The sequence below is a fragment of the Microchirus variegatus genome, assembly GCF_963457635.1.
Source record: "Microchirus variegatus genome assembly, chromosome: 13".
Taxonomy (NCBI): Eukaryota; Metazoa; Chordata; class Actinopteri; order Pleuronectiformes; family Soleidae; genus Microchirus; species Microchirus variegatus.
Window position 1 is genome coordinate 21,686,100 of NC_139814.1, and position 15,370 is coordinate 21,701,469.

Below are 15,370 nucleotides of genomic sequence, written 5' to 3' on the forward strand. Positions count from 1 at the left end.
CCTCACTCGCTCACTCTCTCCTGACAGCTCTGTGGAGCGTTGCATAATTCCCAGTGTGAGGGAAGGAGGGAGGGAGGTGAGGAAAGGCGAGAATGACTCACGATGCAACGTGCATCACAACTCCAAACTCAGCTGAAGCTGCTGAAATCCTCAAACGCCACAACAGGCAAATGTTTAACACTCTTTCAACAATTATTTTCCTTTTATCCCACTTTTTTTTAAGGGAGTTAGTTTGTATTTTATAAATCCAGGAACACATCAATTTGACGGATAAAACAGTTATCATTTCTGCATGTGATGCTAGAGATTGTACTTTCAAAGCTACAGCAGCAGAAAGCTAATGATGAATGAATGAGAATTTAACATACGCCACAGAACAGAGAAGAGACGACTGCCTGAAACCACATTATCTTTACATTAGATATATTAAACCAATGGAATAACTTAATGTCGTGATTCCAGTCTGTAATGTGATTGTGAAACAACAATATCCCACTAATAATTATTTGATTTACTTGAAAATTTGACACCTTCAAGTCTGACACAAGTCTAACCTTCGACTCATCTGCCACCATGGTTCTCAGGAAAACTTCAGACTTTAGAAATTTACATCTAAACGAATCAAAGGAATGGAATTACAGTATGGGATAAGACAAGATACGTGACAATGATATCACAACAATCAAGGGTCATCCTTTTCTGGAACTCTTTCAAATCTCCAAGTCAATATCTTGAGAAAACAACATGGGACATTTCCGGAAATGTTGCTGATGGGAAAATATCTGACACAATCTTCCATACATCCACGACAGCTTTATTTTCACATTAAATTGCTTCCTAGCAAGTGATGACAGTGGAAAGATGTGATGAATTTGGTTCCTGTGGCACTGACTACAAATTCAGATGTGTCCAAGGACCTGTTGGTACAGTTTGTGACAGCATGCCTTCTGTGTGAATATGCTTAAAGAGATTTTTAATGTAAAAGCACAATAATATTGTTAGTGTTTCAACCACAAAATCAAAATATTAATTGAAACAAAAAGACAAAAATGTCTCCATTTCATTTGTGTGCCTTGGATTTTCCCAGCTACTCTCCTAAGTCATGAAGTCACCTCACACATCCATCTCACTCTCTCTTCCCTCCTTATCTTCCATGATGTTGATGTTTCATTTGGCCTGCAAACAAATGCCATCTCCGTTTCCCTGGGAACCACACACTGAGACACATGCACACACACACACTGAGACACACACACAGACAGAGACACGGATGTTTTGAGGCGTCGGGATGACCTTGTAGAGGAAATCACTGGCCATTCATCATGTTACAGCTCCACTGGTGCGAGGAGCAGGAGATTTGATAAAAGACCTTGAGATAAGATCGGTCGATTCTCCGCGGTGGGACTTGGCAGAAAGCTGTAGACACATTAAAGTAATTATAGTATAGTACCTTAAATGTGCATTTTTGCCATTTTGTTTGATGTTGCACCAAATTACTGTCGATCATATTTGAGTTTATATTCCCAGTGCTAAACAGGGAAAAGTCAGTGTTTCTGCAGGACTCAGACATTTGAACATAAGTGTCTACATGTTAAAGATTTCCTATGTTGCATTACATACACAGCACTGGCTCATAATTCACTGATCCCAGTACTGTACTGGGATGTATACACAGGGGCGTGTCAAGAGATTTTAGAGCCCTAAGCACAAGGAACATTGGGACGAGTATAAGGTTTCTAACCATTTTTGCTGTTTTTGCCCTGTTGCAAAGTCTTTGCACATACTGTTCATGTATATAAACATACAAATATATGCATTAAAAAAATACTGCTTTATGTGAAGGACAGAGGTTATGAAACAACATGAACATTAATAATTTACAGCTCTGTAGTCAGTGATGTGCGTTCATCAACATTTCACAATGGGTGACGACGTCATGGTATTTATTAATAAATAACACTTTAAAGAGCTTTTTACACATACATAAGAAACTACTTAGATCCAACTTTGTGTTTCTTTTTAGTCTTCCAAACAATGCTGATGAGGCTGATCAGCTTCACACGAGCATCTGCGTGTTCCTCAATATGTCTGAAAACGTGAAGTGGAAGAAGCACACAGTGCGAGTAAAGCATGTCAGCTTTCTTAGAGTTGGACTGTGGCTGAAAACATCCAAAAATCAAACATGGAATGGATTTTACTGCTAAAAATAAAGCTGGACATTCAGTAGGACTTCAATTTCTTTTTACAAATATAATTTTAAGGACATTGGAGGGGGAAACAAAACCTGTGCTACAAACAGGTCATGACACCAATGCTCAGTCGAAAAGGCCATTTCTAGTTGTCTATGCATGTAGATTTCCAATTAAATAAGGAGAAGAAGGATCGTGTACAAGTAGAACTTCAGCTGACAATTATTTTCATCAAAAAAAAAAATATTTGGACTGTGGGATTAAGCTGGAACACCTTCAGAAACCCACACACCAGAGGAGTAACAGTAAAAAAGGTTTAAAAAAACCTTTTTAACCAAGAACATTCTCACTGCGAGTTCTCACTAGCCCACGGCTGTGCACTTGCACAATACTCTATCTGTCCCTGTCCCTGTCCTGCTGTGTCTCAACACCTCAGCAGTGGTGTTTTCTGCAGTGCTGCAGACAGGAGGAATGAGTTAACTCTGTGTGACCCAACTGTTATACTCAAAACTACACCTCTGATGGGGGGGGGGGGGGGGGGTCACTGAACCTCTCCTGTAGAATAATAGAGGGAAGCAGCACTGGGACATTCTCTAACATCTGCACATTTGTCTTGTGTGACAGCAGTGTACAGCGAACGGACACAATAGTATAACGCAATGGAGCAGGAGCAAACTAGCGAAAGAAACAGTCTGTGCGAATTCAAGATTCAAGATGCTTTATTTATCCCGAGGGAAATTGCTGTGGGTTTACCGGCTGTTTGTGAATCCTGATCCACTGAAACACACAGAAAGTCTGGTTCCAAAACAGCAAACTCTGGTCCACCTAAAAACTTGTTCTTGGTTTGCTTCAAGTGAACTAAATGCAGGAAGCGGACTACAATGCAGGGCATTGTGGGTAAACGCAACCAAAACACATGCAACAAAAATGAAAAACCCAAGACCGATAGGATTCGACGCTTCATGTTTTGCTCTTATGTGGCAGAAACAGAACTTGTCCTACATTAACCAACAGATGAGCGAGTTTTCTTGGACTTGATGCAGCGCCGCCTCAGGCGAGGAGGGGAACACGTTATTCAAAAGGTTCAAACTCGGATCGACTGAATGTTTCAACCCCCATTCGTACCGAGTCTATTGGGCTATATGGCGTGAAAACAAAGTTTTCCCAATGGGCCGTACCATTCTTTCCAGATCATATCTTAAATCCCAGAGAACCAACTTCATTTATTGAAGACCTTTACCAGGATACGCGAGGTCGCTCTTCTCTGTTGCTTTCAGCTCCTTGTAGGATTCTAACTACTATTCACGACGTGGACGAATGAGGCCAAATGAAGATCATGCATACACACTATAGTCACTAATCTCTCTGTATCTCAAACCCTTTGGTCAGCGATCTCCTCGTGTTTGTACACACCCCTTACTCCACCTTCCACCTCGTCATCCTGTCACCACACACATTTCATCCATCCATTACAAAGACAGCTGTGGTTACAGTTTGATGGGCTCTCCATTTTAAACTCCAGCGCTCCAAAATGGTCTCCTCGTTTCACGACGCGACTCACGGGATGTAGAAGCTGCACGGGGGGGGTGATTTAACTTTTGGCACAGGCAGCTGTGACAGGAAAGGTAATGGGAAAAGTAGAAGATGAAGTGTTTCAAAGAAAGGCTTCTGATTTAAAGACTTTGTCAACAGGCGGCGGCGAAGCGCCACGCCGCTGCGTGACTTACTGATAAACATTTACATAAGCGTATTGATGTGCAGATGCAGCCCAACCTAAACAAATTAATAATCCGTATGGATTGGATAAAGCCTCTTACGCGTCACTCCCACATAATTATCTCACTCTTCTCCTCATTCATATCAATGAATGAATCTGCACAAGAATGGGAGTGTACGAGAGAGAAGGGGGAGATCGCAAGTTTAATTTTAGACTCAACACGTAATTCCCCATCTTTTGCCACAGCTCCTAAAAATAAACATCTCTCCCTCTTTCTCTCAATCTCTCCCACCCACACAATCACTGTTTGATGGACTAAGAGGGGGAGATGGAGGGGGAGCGAGAGGGCGTTGCTTAGCAACCGTATCAAGTCATGTGATTGGGAGATGACCTGCACTGGATGTAGTACTAATGTGGTTGTGCCCAGGAGCAGGGCACACACCAGCACACTTTTGTGCCTCATTCATAGTGTGGGGACCGTCATAGACAATGCATTCACTAGCCTAACCCTAAACCCAATTCTAACCCTGACCCTAAAACCAGGTCTTAACCCCCGCAAAAAGCCCTTTAAAGATGTGAACGCCAACCAAAATGCCCTCACTCTCGTATGATTTTTGGTCCTCACAAAGCCACACACACAACAAACAAACGCACAAGCACTGAATTTATCTCATATTTGATCTATTTACGAATTAAATTCAACCAACCTAAAGTACTTTTTGTTGCTCTGGTGTCACAGTCATATCTTTCTTTCCCATTCGTACCTCTACTTTACGTAAAAGATCGGAATACTTCCTCCACTACCTCACTCTCAGACGTTCATGGCACCAGTCATGACAGCCCTCGTCTGCCTCAGAATGCCTGACGCCCGGTTTAACTAGTGTAACAGGGAGTAGGAGGAGGAAATAATTGGTGTGCAACGACTTTAATGGACCACTTTGATAGCACCTGAGCCTCTTAACTCATCACTAAGGCGGCCCCACGGGGGGAAAAGGAGCCACTGTAAGAGGAGCGTGATGCTGATGTTGCCGTGCCAACCTTTTTTTGTCACGGGTTCTAGCTTTATCACTTTTAACAACCTGCGAACAATCCTGCGAGCTGCACAGACTGAACTTTTTTTGGCTTTGAAAGTGAGAATCGCTCAGTAAGCAAGTGCACTGGAAAATGTTTATTTTAAGAAAGTAAAATAAGGTTAATTTCTGGAAAATTGTTATCTCTGGCCGAAAAATGAAAAATAATTTTGGCAAACTTTGTATATACTTTTGGATTAAGATATTACAGTTTACTTTAAGCTGCTTTAACACTACTGGTGTGCTTTAAGTAAGTAAATAAGTAAAGTTAGATCAGTAAAATCCTTACATTTCAGGTCAGTTGTCTTATTTATGTCCTTTTTAGTTTTAAGTGGTTCAATTAAGAAGGTAGTTTTAGCAAATCAAACTTCACTTGCCCCATTGGTAGATCCCTTTCCTTAAAAAATAGAACATTTAAATAAATTTAGCGATATTTGGCATGCATTTGTGCTCATGCTACTGTCAACGAGCAATAGATCTGGGTGGACGGCTACTGAAATAGAAAATTGCTGTGCTAATTTATCTAAAACACAATCATAAAGCTGCACTAGTTCCCCACAGGAGCAACATCTGATGTTAGCCGCTAATGTTAGCAGCTAATGTTGAGCCAAAGCTTCAACTGATACCGACTTTATACGTAATTAGTTTGCCAGTTGGATAACAGAGCGCTAGAGAAAACAAACCATAACTAACAGCAGTCAATTATTCGCAACACAGCAGTTTAACAACAGCACTCGCTGTTTTGTTGGTTAGCTCCAACTGTGGTAGGCATTCCAAGTAGTATTCTTAGGCAGGTGGTTTCCTAATTAGGATAAATACAATTATTGAAATTGTACATGTAGCTCTACACTTAGTTAAACAAAAACTACCATGATCAAGTTACTGTTATTACGGTTTCTTAATAAAAATCAAATTGTAGTGAGCAGAGGGAATTATCAATATCTAGTTCTGAAAATCTCTTTCATTGGTTTTAAAATAATTCAGATGGAATAGAACAGAATGTAAAGTATCAGTGTTTATTCTATTGTAATATGATACTAATATATGCTATTGTAATAATACACACGGAACTGAAAGGTAGCCATTTTCCTGTTGATGCAATTTCTTATCACACCGTTTATTTTAATAATTACTTCTCATCCAAGTCCATTTTCCGCACCGAGATGCTGAGCTTTCTCCATCCGACCAGGAAGTAAGTGTTCCTGATCGAGCCTCCCCCAGCATTCACCTTGACGGGCCCACAAACCCCCTGAACCCCGACTCCCCCTCCCTCCACGGCCTCTCCCATTGGATGAGAGACGGAGGCAGAGTGGGCTCCGATTGGTTGTCGGTACCCAGCCTGTTGCTGGGCTGTTTCCATGGAGATCACTATCACAGTTTTTCCCTCCTCTAATCATCCTCGGATACACACCACGGAGAGAGAGAGAGAGAGCGAGAGAGAGACGGATGGGAAGAAGAAGTAAATGGTGACAATAAAGGAGAATAATTCTATTAAGGGACGATGTGTGTAACATGAGAGATGCTAGTGTGTCAGTGTGTGTGAGAGTCTTTCAGCCTGAAGTCAGTGATGCTGTAAAAAAAAAAAAAAATGGAGGAGCAGGAGGGACAGGGAGTGATTAAAATGCTGAGGAATTCTGGGATTACTGCAGTTAAGATGGCGCACTTTTCTGTCACGATGTCTCACACTGCATCCTAATTTTCCTCATGCAGGATCTAACATGCTCCCACATGTGAACTCATTCCTGGAAATCACAGTAATCCTGCAGAAGACGACGACAATTGCAAGAAAAGTCCATTCAGAATGTTTTATGTGTAGGGAAGTAACCTAAATCTTCTCGTATCTGTTGCTCGGTTCACTGTTGTGCAGGGAAAACTAGATTCTCCTCAGTATTTATTTGCCGTTTGATCCATAAAATGTCAGGAATCCAAAGACATTCAGTTTATTGTCAGAGAAGAACAAAGAAACCACAATTTATTCACATTTTAAAAGGTCCAGTGTTTACAATTTAGGGAGGGGTTTATCGACAGAAACCAAATAAAGCACCCCTGAGTATGCTTGTTTAGGCTGTAAAATATAAATATTGTTTGTTTTTGTAGCCTCAGAATAAATGTTTTACAAACAAAAGTCCCAAGATACACTTGGGCAACGGTTCTCAAACTGTCGTCGAAAATGGGATTAGATGTCACTATATTCTTACAGTGGACCTGAAATCAGAAAATGTGTTTTTATTAAAGCTGGATTAGAAAATCGTTTGGCTATGGTGTTAAAAGTGATTGCACAGACAATGATTTACACTTTTCTACTAGATTTTCAATGCCTCTTAGGATGGATTAACAGCAAATCAATTAATTACGCGAAGAAAATAGCATTCATGAGAAACCATCACATTAATATGACACAAAACAAAGGAACGTGTAGGTATTGGTGTCTTGTTATAGCTGAATTTTTAACGACAGCTTCCAAAAAGGAACCATAAAGGACACAAAAGTTGTCTGTTGCCCCTTTAAAAACATTCAAACTTGTGAAAACAGCGAGCCAGTAATAATAATAATCGATTATTAATTCTTGCAGCCCTGTTGGCAAACTCTCCGCCCATCAGTACTTTGACCTGCTCAGCTCTTCTCCTCACACACACACACACACACACACACAACAGATTGATAATGTACTGATATTAGACGACAGGGCAGCAAAGCTCACATCGATTTCCTCCAACATAAAAATGTCTCGGTGCAGAATAATGGCGCCCCGAGAGTCTCTTCCTGTTGGAGCTGGTAGAGGTTGGCGCTCAAAATGAGCAAATTGTAGAAGAACTATCACAGCAAGCCTTGCACTCTATTAGGCAACATCATCATTTGCTGGATTTATCTGCCTCCATCTTCCCTCTGCGAGTGCCGTTCTCGCCATCAGAGATTGTACCTTTGCTCAATGACTTCCTGTAGTGAGGCACTTTCATTTTTTTTTTTTTTTTTTAATGGCGTCTACGGATGACTCATGTGAACCCTCGGTGCATTTCCACCCCTGAAGCGAGCAACAGCTGTTTTGGCAAAGTCGGAGAAACAATACGAGAGGCAATTATTCAGCGCGACGATACGACTGCATAAAAATGTGTAGGAACAAACGTAGAGGGAGAGATAGGGGATTGACGTATGAACGAGGAGATGACAGGCGGCGCTGATCGATGAAGCATGGCGGAGAGGTGGAGATGGAAGAAGAGGAAGAGTCGACATTTACTGACAGACAGCAGCTCAGTAAAAAAAGTCTCCCTGCTGAAGCCTGATTTAGTGTCACTAAAACAAAGAGCCTTGCTCTTTCAAACACACAGTCTTTCTAATTTACAGCCGAGGGGCTGATTTATCAGCTTGATTTATCGCATATTTGACATCTGCAGCATGTGAACGTCAGGTGAACCTTGCTTCACCTGTTGAACGAGGTAACTGCCATATTTTCACTGGTAAAACCACAGATGAAGGGTTTGCAGCTAATGTTAGCACCATGTCGCAGGCAGAGCCAAAGCTTCAATTATTTCATCTTAAAATGACTATGTGATAAAAAAAAACAAAGCCAAGTTCCCCACAGGAGCCACATCTGATGTTAGTCGCTAATGTTAGCAGCTATTGTTAACACCATGTTGTAGGCAGAGCCAAAACTTCAATTATTTAATCTTAAAATGACTGTGATAAAAAACAACAACGCCAAGTTCCCCACAGGAGCCACATCTGATGTTAGCCGCTAATGTTAGCAGCTAATGTTGGCACCATGTCACAGGCAGAGCCAAAACTTCAATTATTTAATCTTAAAATGATTATGTGATAAAAAACAACAACGTCAAGTTCCCACAGGAGTCCCATCTGATGTTAGCCGCTAATGTTAGCACCATGTTGCAGGCAGAGCCAAAGCTTCAATTATTTCATCTTAAAATGATTATGTGATAAAAACTACAACGTCAAGTTCCCACAGGAGCCCCATCTGACGTTAGCCGCTAATGTTAGCACCATGTTGCAGGCAGAGCCAAAGCTTCAATTATTTCATCTTAAAATGATAATGTGATAAAAACTACAAAGCCAAGTTCCCCCACAGAAGCCACATCTGATGTTAGCCGCTAATGTTAGCACCATGTCGCAGGCAGAGCCAAAGCTTCAATTGTTTAATCTTAAAATGATTATGTGATTAAAAAAACAACAACAACAACGCAAAGTTCCCCACAGCAGCCACATGTGATGTTAGCGACTAACGTTAGCGGCTAGCATAAGGCAAGGTACGCCCTGGACAGTTCGCCAGTCCATAAGAGGGCCACATATAGGCCCTTGTTCCGAAATAGTCACTCACTCACTCACGCTACACTGACGCAAACCCTCGTTATATGATGCTACTTGTACTAAAAGGCTGTACTACTTCCTGAAAACAACAATACATCAGGAAAACATCAGGAGAGGGTTGTCCTATTTATTTTAAAAGCATTTTCCTCAGTATGGTGATCATGCTAGGACACATTTAGCTAAGCTTTGAAATCCATTTAAGCTACACATACCCACAGTCCGTTTGGACTGAAGTTAGCATGTTAAAGCTGGGAAAGCTGTGAAAGTGAAGCATCGGATCCTGAACCAAAATTTCCCCGAAACGCCAAACAAAAAGACTTTTATAGTTGGGGTGGGTCCACATTCTGATTTTGCATGTATAGTTATTTTACATTGTCAATACAAATATACTTATTGGAAGCTTTTTAATATATTATGAATCACTATAATTTGGACGTGGGAGCATTGATGTGGCCTGTGTTGACAACAGTGCGAGTTTGCTGTGTTGCATAATGTCTCTTACATCACAAGGTGGAGCCATCGCTGCAGAAAAAAAAAGGATTTTAATATTATAAAATAGCTTCTTTTTTTAAGGGTGTTGATATGGATCGCAGGTGGCTTTAAAATAACACTGACAGAAGGGAGACAGGAGGTGGAGGAGAATCCCTCCATGTGCTTCCTGTTTTTACATCAATGACCTTCAGGCGTGGAACCTAGGGGACACTTCACTTACAGTTTGATGAGGTGTGAAGGAGCTCTCGTGCATCTTCATCCCCCCCCCTTTCCTCCCGAGCTTTATCCTCCTCCATCTCTTTCTGTGATAAGTGATAACTCCGTGCCTCAATCTCTTCCTTTCTGATCCTCACAGCGTCTCCATCGCTCATCTTCTCTGCAGCTAAGTGCTCTCTCTGCTGGAGAACTGATGGAACAACACCTGCAATCGTGAGCCATCACCATCATAGGGATCAGTTGAATTGTGTAGCATTCTGTTTCACCTGTTGTAAAGTGAATGATTGATATTCAAACCTGCCGACAGAGCAGTATCATTCGACTCCGTGCTCAACTCCGACTTCTAAAAGTCCATCAGCACTTTGAAGTTGTAAAAACTTCCGGCAAACACTTTTAATTACTTTTCTCCACAAAACAATTATTCCGTTCAAGGCTGGATTAACTAATACAAATGCTCCCTTAACCTTGTCACAGATTGTGAGTTATTCCACGACACAAGCCTTCCTTTTCCCCCCCGAGAGAGTCATTAATGCAACAGTTTCAGGCAGAAAATCTAATTCATGGAATATACAGTCATCTCCGCGCTCATTTGAATACAGCTGACTGATGGCTTTACAGCCGAGCAACAACTCAAACAAGCTGACAGAATGTGAATTACCGTTGCCGCGATAATGATTCAAAGCAACGACGAGGAAGAAGAAGAAGAAGAAGAAGATGGAGCAGGGGAGAGCAATTAACACGCCGATATTAGCAAACACGGAGACATCAAGAGACTGGAGTGGCTCATTAGACGGCACAAATGACTGCGTATCGTAAAGATGCAGAGATGCGAGAGCCGGCAGAAAACTTTGATCAACTTAAAAAGTGACGTTCAACACCCGGAAAATTAATTTATGTGAGGAATTAGTGTTTAATCTGTGGGATTTATGATGCGGTGAAGCAAATTGTGTTGCATTAGGGCGGGAATCACAGTAATCTAAGTGATACGGGGCCCATAACACCACGTACAGTGATCATTCTGTTGTAGGTTATATTATTGCGAGACGATTATATAAAGATGCATCACAATATCTGTGCAACTTATTAAAGAATACAAAATACCCGTAAAGTGCAGGACGTTTCTGCTTCTGACGCTTAACTACTGTCTGGGAAAACTTCATAAATCTGTTTAGATCGCTGTATTTGTTAAAGGGCACCTAAGCTTTCCGATGATATACTTGGCTATGTTTTGAATAATGCCAAGATGTGGGCTGAGAGCGGCGTAAAATCTGACAGTTCCTCACACCGCCCTTCAAACGCGACAACTTGAGAGCTCTGCTGCCCTCTGGTGGGAGGAGTCTGGGACAACAGGCCTCGCGGTGGTTGGACAAGATGGTTAATTTGAATGCAGTAGCGGTGTTTGACCAAGAGGGGCAGTAAAAACTGCATTTTTTAAATCACAACATGGATAATTTCAATACTTAATACACTATAGCATAGGTCTGTATGTACAAGTGCAACATACAGATACAATATGTCATGTTCCACCCTTGTTTATACCGTAAATATCAAGTCCACAGTGTATTCTGGAAACTGTCTGTAATGTACATTCCATTTAAACTTTTTAGTAGTCGTATTTATGCATGTTTATTATTTATTATCTTTATGTCTTTGCTGCTGTGACAATGTAAATTTCCCCACTGCGGAACTAATAAAGTACTATCTTATCTTATGTACATCATTCCATATCAACACAAACACTTTTACTTTGAAATTCTATGAAATATCCCTATAACTACTACACTATACTGTAATATTGTTCATAAATTATTGATTTAGATCATGTAGTCCATGATTTTTTCTTAAACTTCGTGCTTTGGTAGATTGTGACTTTTTTTGTGCTCTCGTTGGTGATAGTAATTACTTATTTCCAGTACTTAAATGTTACTTTAATTTCTCTGTGGAATTATTCACAGTAATTTGTTTAATTTGCTTTTATTTGTTTTGTTTATTGAACCAGCTGTTTGTAGATTATGGTACTTCATTGTTATATAAACTGTAAGAAAAAAAAAGAAAAGAATCAGCAGCTTATTAAAATGTGAAGCACCTCAGGGTGTCGGCCGCTCCCAACTGCACTTCCTCAACTTGAACACATGGGGGCAGTGGTACTACAGCTGGCTACTGAGAAGATTGATACTAATGCTGCTACTGCATGTATGCTTCTGTTACATTTTTTAAGACATTTTCTGACAAACACTGACCTTATCAGGAGCAGAAGTCAGAAGTATGGAGACTAAAACCTGGTCCTAATGAGGCAGAATGTGATTTCTGAGGATCTGGAAACTGTACATGATGTACAAAATGTTTCACTTCAAATTTTTCTATTGGTTTGTTTGTTTAAATGATTGAGTTTAGACAGATCTTTGATTATATTCTGCTCTATATTAAATATTTCTCACACACACACAGACAGAAACACAGACGGCTGTACTTCAGTGATTTTAAAAACAGAAGAACAGAGGACGGACACACCTGAGAGGTTTAGAGACATCTGTGAAAGGGTTGTTTTCTGTTTCTCTTTTTATAAGAAGTGCACAATCCACCGGGACTGAACTGACAAACCATGACAAAGTCCACAATCCATTATCGATTTATTTTTTCCTTCTCCTCCTGGTGGAACCATGAAAGGGAGACGTAAAGACAGGACGAGACGGCTGAAAGGAAGAACTTTTAAACTTTCAGATAAAGACTGCGTCTCCTCGTCTCGTCTGCAGGGACTCGGATGCAGCGATAACGTCTCTGCTGTTGTGTTTTTCCCTCTAACGTCTATCATCAGTGTCTCCAGAGACACGGAGGGACTTGTGAATGTTGCAGCTCATTTCTTTTTCAAAATGGTCAGGTTCAGAACAGGTAAAAGAGCGGCGGTTCATAGATGTTTCCAGGGTAATCAACGACAAACAAATCTGCATTTGAGGATAGGTGAATGACGAGGACAGGTGAACAACCAGGACAGGTGAGTGATGAGGACAGGTGATAGATGACAGGTTAACGACGAGGATAGGTTAATGATGAGGACAAGTGAACGGTCAGCACAGGCGAACGACAAGGACAGGTGAATGGTGAGGACAGGTGAATGATGAGGACAGGCGAATGATGATGAAAGGTGAGTGACGAGGACAGGTGAATTACGAGGACAGGTGAATGATGAGGACAGGTGAGTGATGAGGACAGGTGAACGACGTGGACAGGTTAATGATAAGGACAAGTGAGTGATGAGGACAGGCGACCGACGAGGACAGGCAAACGGTGAGGACAGGAGGAGAGGACAGGGGAACGGAGAGGACAGGTGAACGATGAGGACAGGTGAACGACGTGGACAGGTGAGTGATGAGGACAGGCCAATGACGAGGACAGGCGAACGGTGAGGACAGGCGAATGGAGAGGACAGGCGAACGGAGAGGACAGGCGAACGGTGAGGACAGGCTAACGATGAGGACAGGTGAACGGCGAGGACAGGTGAAAGACAAGGACAGGTTAACGATGAGGACAGTTGAACAACGAGGACGGGGAAAATTCGACGAGGACAGGTGAACGACGATGAAGACAGGTGAAAGACGAGGACAGGTAAATGATGACGGGTAAATGAAGGTCCCTGAGTGAGAGAGAAAGTGAAAGCATTTCTGACCTTTGACCCATTTTGACTGATACATAACGTGTTTGCATATTTTATTTTGTCAGCACGTTAATTCTTTAATTTAAACCATTAATGTGAGATTTGTGTTCCCTTATCCTTTTTGCACGACACAAGAAAAAACCCCAACCTTGTTCCCCCGAGTACTTGTACTTGAGTAGAATACTTCAGTACTCTTTCCACCTCTGGAGGTCACTAACTTTTAAACACCAGTCACTTCCTCCTTGAAAGCTCTTTGTTTTTTTCCTGATCTGTGGATGAATCACTGTTTTTGTTTTTTCCCTTTGATCTCAGCAGGCGTTTGATTCGATCAAATATTCCATAAGTCACTTTTTAAAACAAGGGCCGCTGCTGCATTTAAGTGATGCACTGAATCAAAAAGCTACCCGTGGGTATATTTCCAGCCATTAGTTATATTCAGTCACAGACTGGGAGTAGCGTTTTAAAAATCAGTTTCACACCTATTCCCCTGACAATTTTCAGAAAGGTTTTCCCTGTAATTATCTGTAGCCAAATAGAATAACCTCAGGCATTTGCCTCACAGCTCTCATTACACTTTATCCATCCTGTTCCATCTCTCTCTCTCCCTCCGTCTGTCTGTCATCAGCACAAGCAAAATAATGAATCTCCAGCTGCGATTAAGGATTTAATGCACCTAGATCTTGGTAATTTCTCCAATCAAACAGGAAAAACCTCCATTACCTGATTCTCCTTTTTTCTTTCTCGCGGTTCCCCGGTAGAATAACTGTCACCAAATGATCTGGAGCCTGTACCTGTTTGAGATGATAAGCCAAAATAAAACAGGTTTTTTTTCACTCCCCCATCACTTGTGGAGCGACGCACACTCTTATTATCTCTGGGGCCATTTTTCTTCACAGAGCTCAAACTTAACACGAGGCGTTTTTTCCCCCCCCCTCTGCCTCTTCCACACCATTTTTCTCTCTCATCTCATCTCTTCCACTCGCTATTGACGAGCTCATTGATTCAGCGGCCCACACTCCCTCGCTCTATCTCGCTCTCTTCATCTCTAGCGAAGTCTACCTGCTTCACGCTAATCCCTCCATCTTGCAATTTCTTTTTCTCTGCCTTTCTCACATCGCTCCTCTCAATCACACACTCCCCTCTCTCTCTCTCTCTCTCTCTCGCTCTCTCCATCGTTTCCACAATCTTTCCTCTCCTCCTCCTCCTCCCTTTTGTAAATCTACCACTCAATCGTGCCTTTGGAAATCAGAGTCTTAAGTGGTTTCATTAGTGTGAGCAATTGCAGGCCCGATTGTTGTGGCTCGAAAATACAGAAGGCTGTTTAATGCAGGTGGACGAACAAAGAGGAAACAGCGGTGGAGTTTAATGAGGGTTTTTACGAAACGAAGGGATTGACGACACGCGGGGTCAGAAAGTCAAAGTCATGGCGAGAAAGTTTGAAAAACGGTCTCTAAGTCCCTGAACGGACGCAGGAAACTGGACGAGTGGTAGCGTGAAATACTGCTCATCTGCCTCTGATAGACAGAAAAAACAATGAAGGAGAAGTTTGTCGTCAACAGAGCTGCAGCAAAATGGTGAACTGCAACAGGGATTACCTTGGATTTAAGATTTAGTCAGTGGATCAACTCACGACAATGTCACTCGTTTGTCTACAAACTGCCATTTTGAAGGTTTTTGCAGCAGGAAATGAAGTCTCACTGGATGTCTGTCTGTC

At 41.7% G+C, this 15,370-nt stretch overlaps 1 protein-coding gene across 1 annotated transcript in view; it reads right to left on the reverse strand.

Moving 5' to 3' along the window:
• atp1a3a (ATPase Na+/K+ transporting subunit alpha 3a) overlaps positions 1-6,336 on the reverse strand; it is a gene marked incomplete at both ends in the record, with an annotated part of 31,098 nt that extends 24,762 nt beyond the window's left edge. The window contains one exon of the mRNA XM_083899574.1: positions 6,136-6,336. Within this exon, the coding sequence (XP_083755700.1) occupies positions 6,136-6,336 (201 nt within the window). The remainder of the gene's footprint in view (positions 1-6,135) is intronic.
• Positions 6,337-15,370: the final 9,034 nt, after the last annotated feature.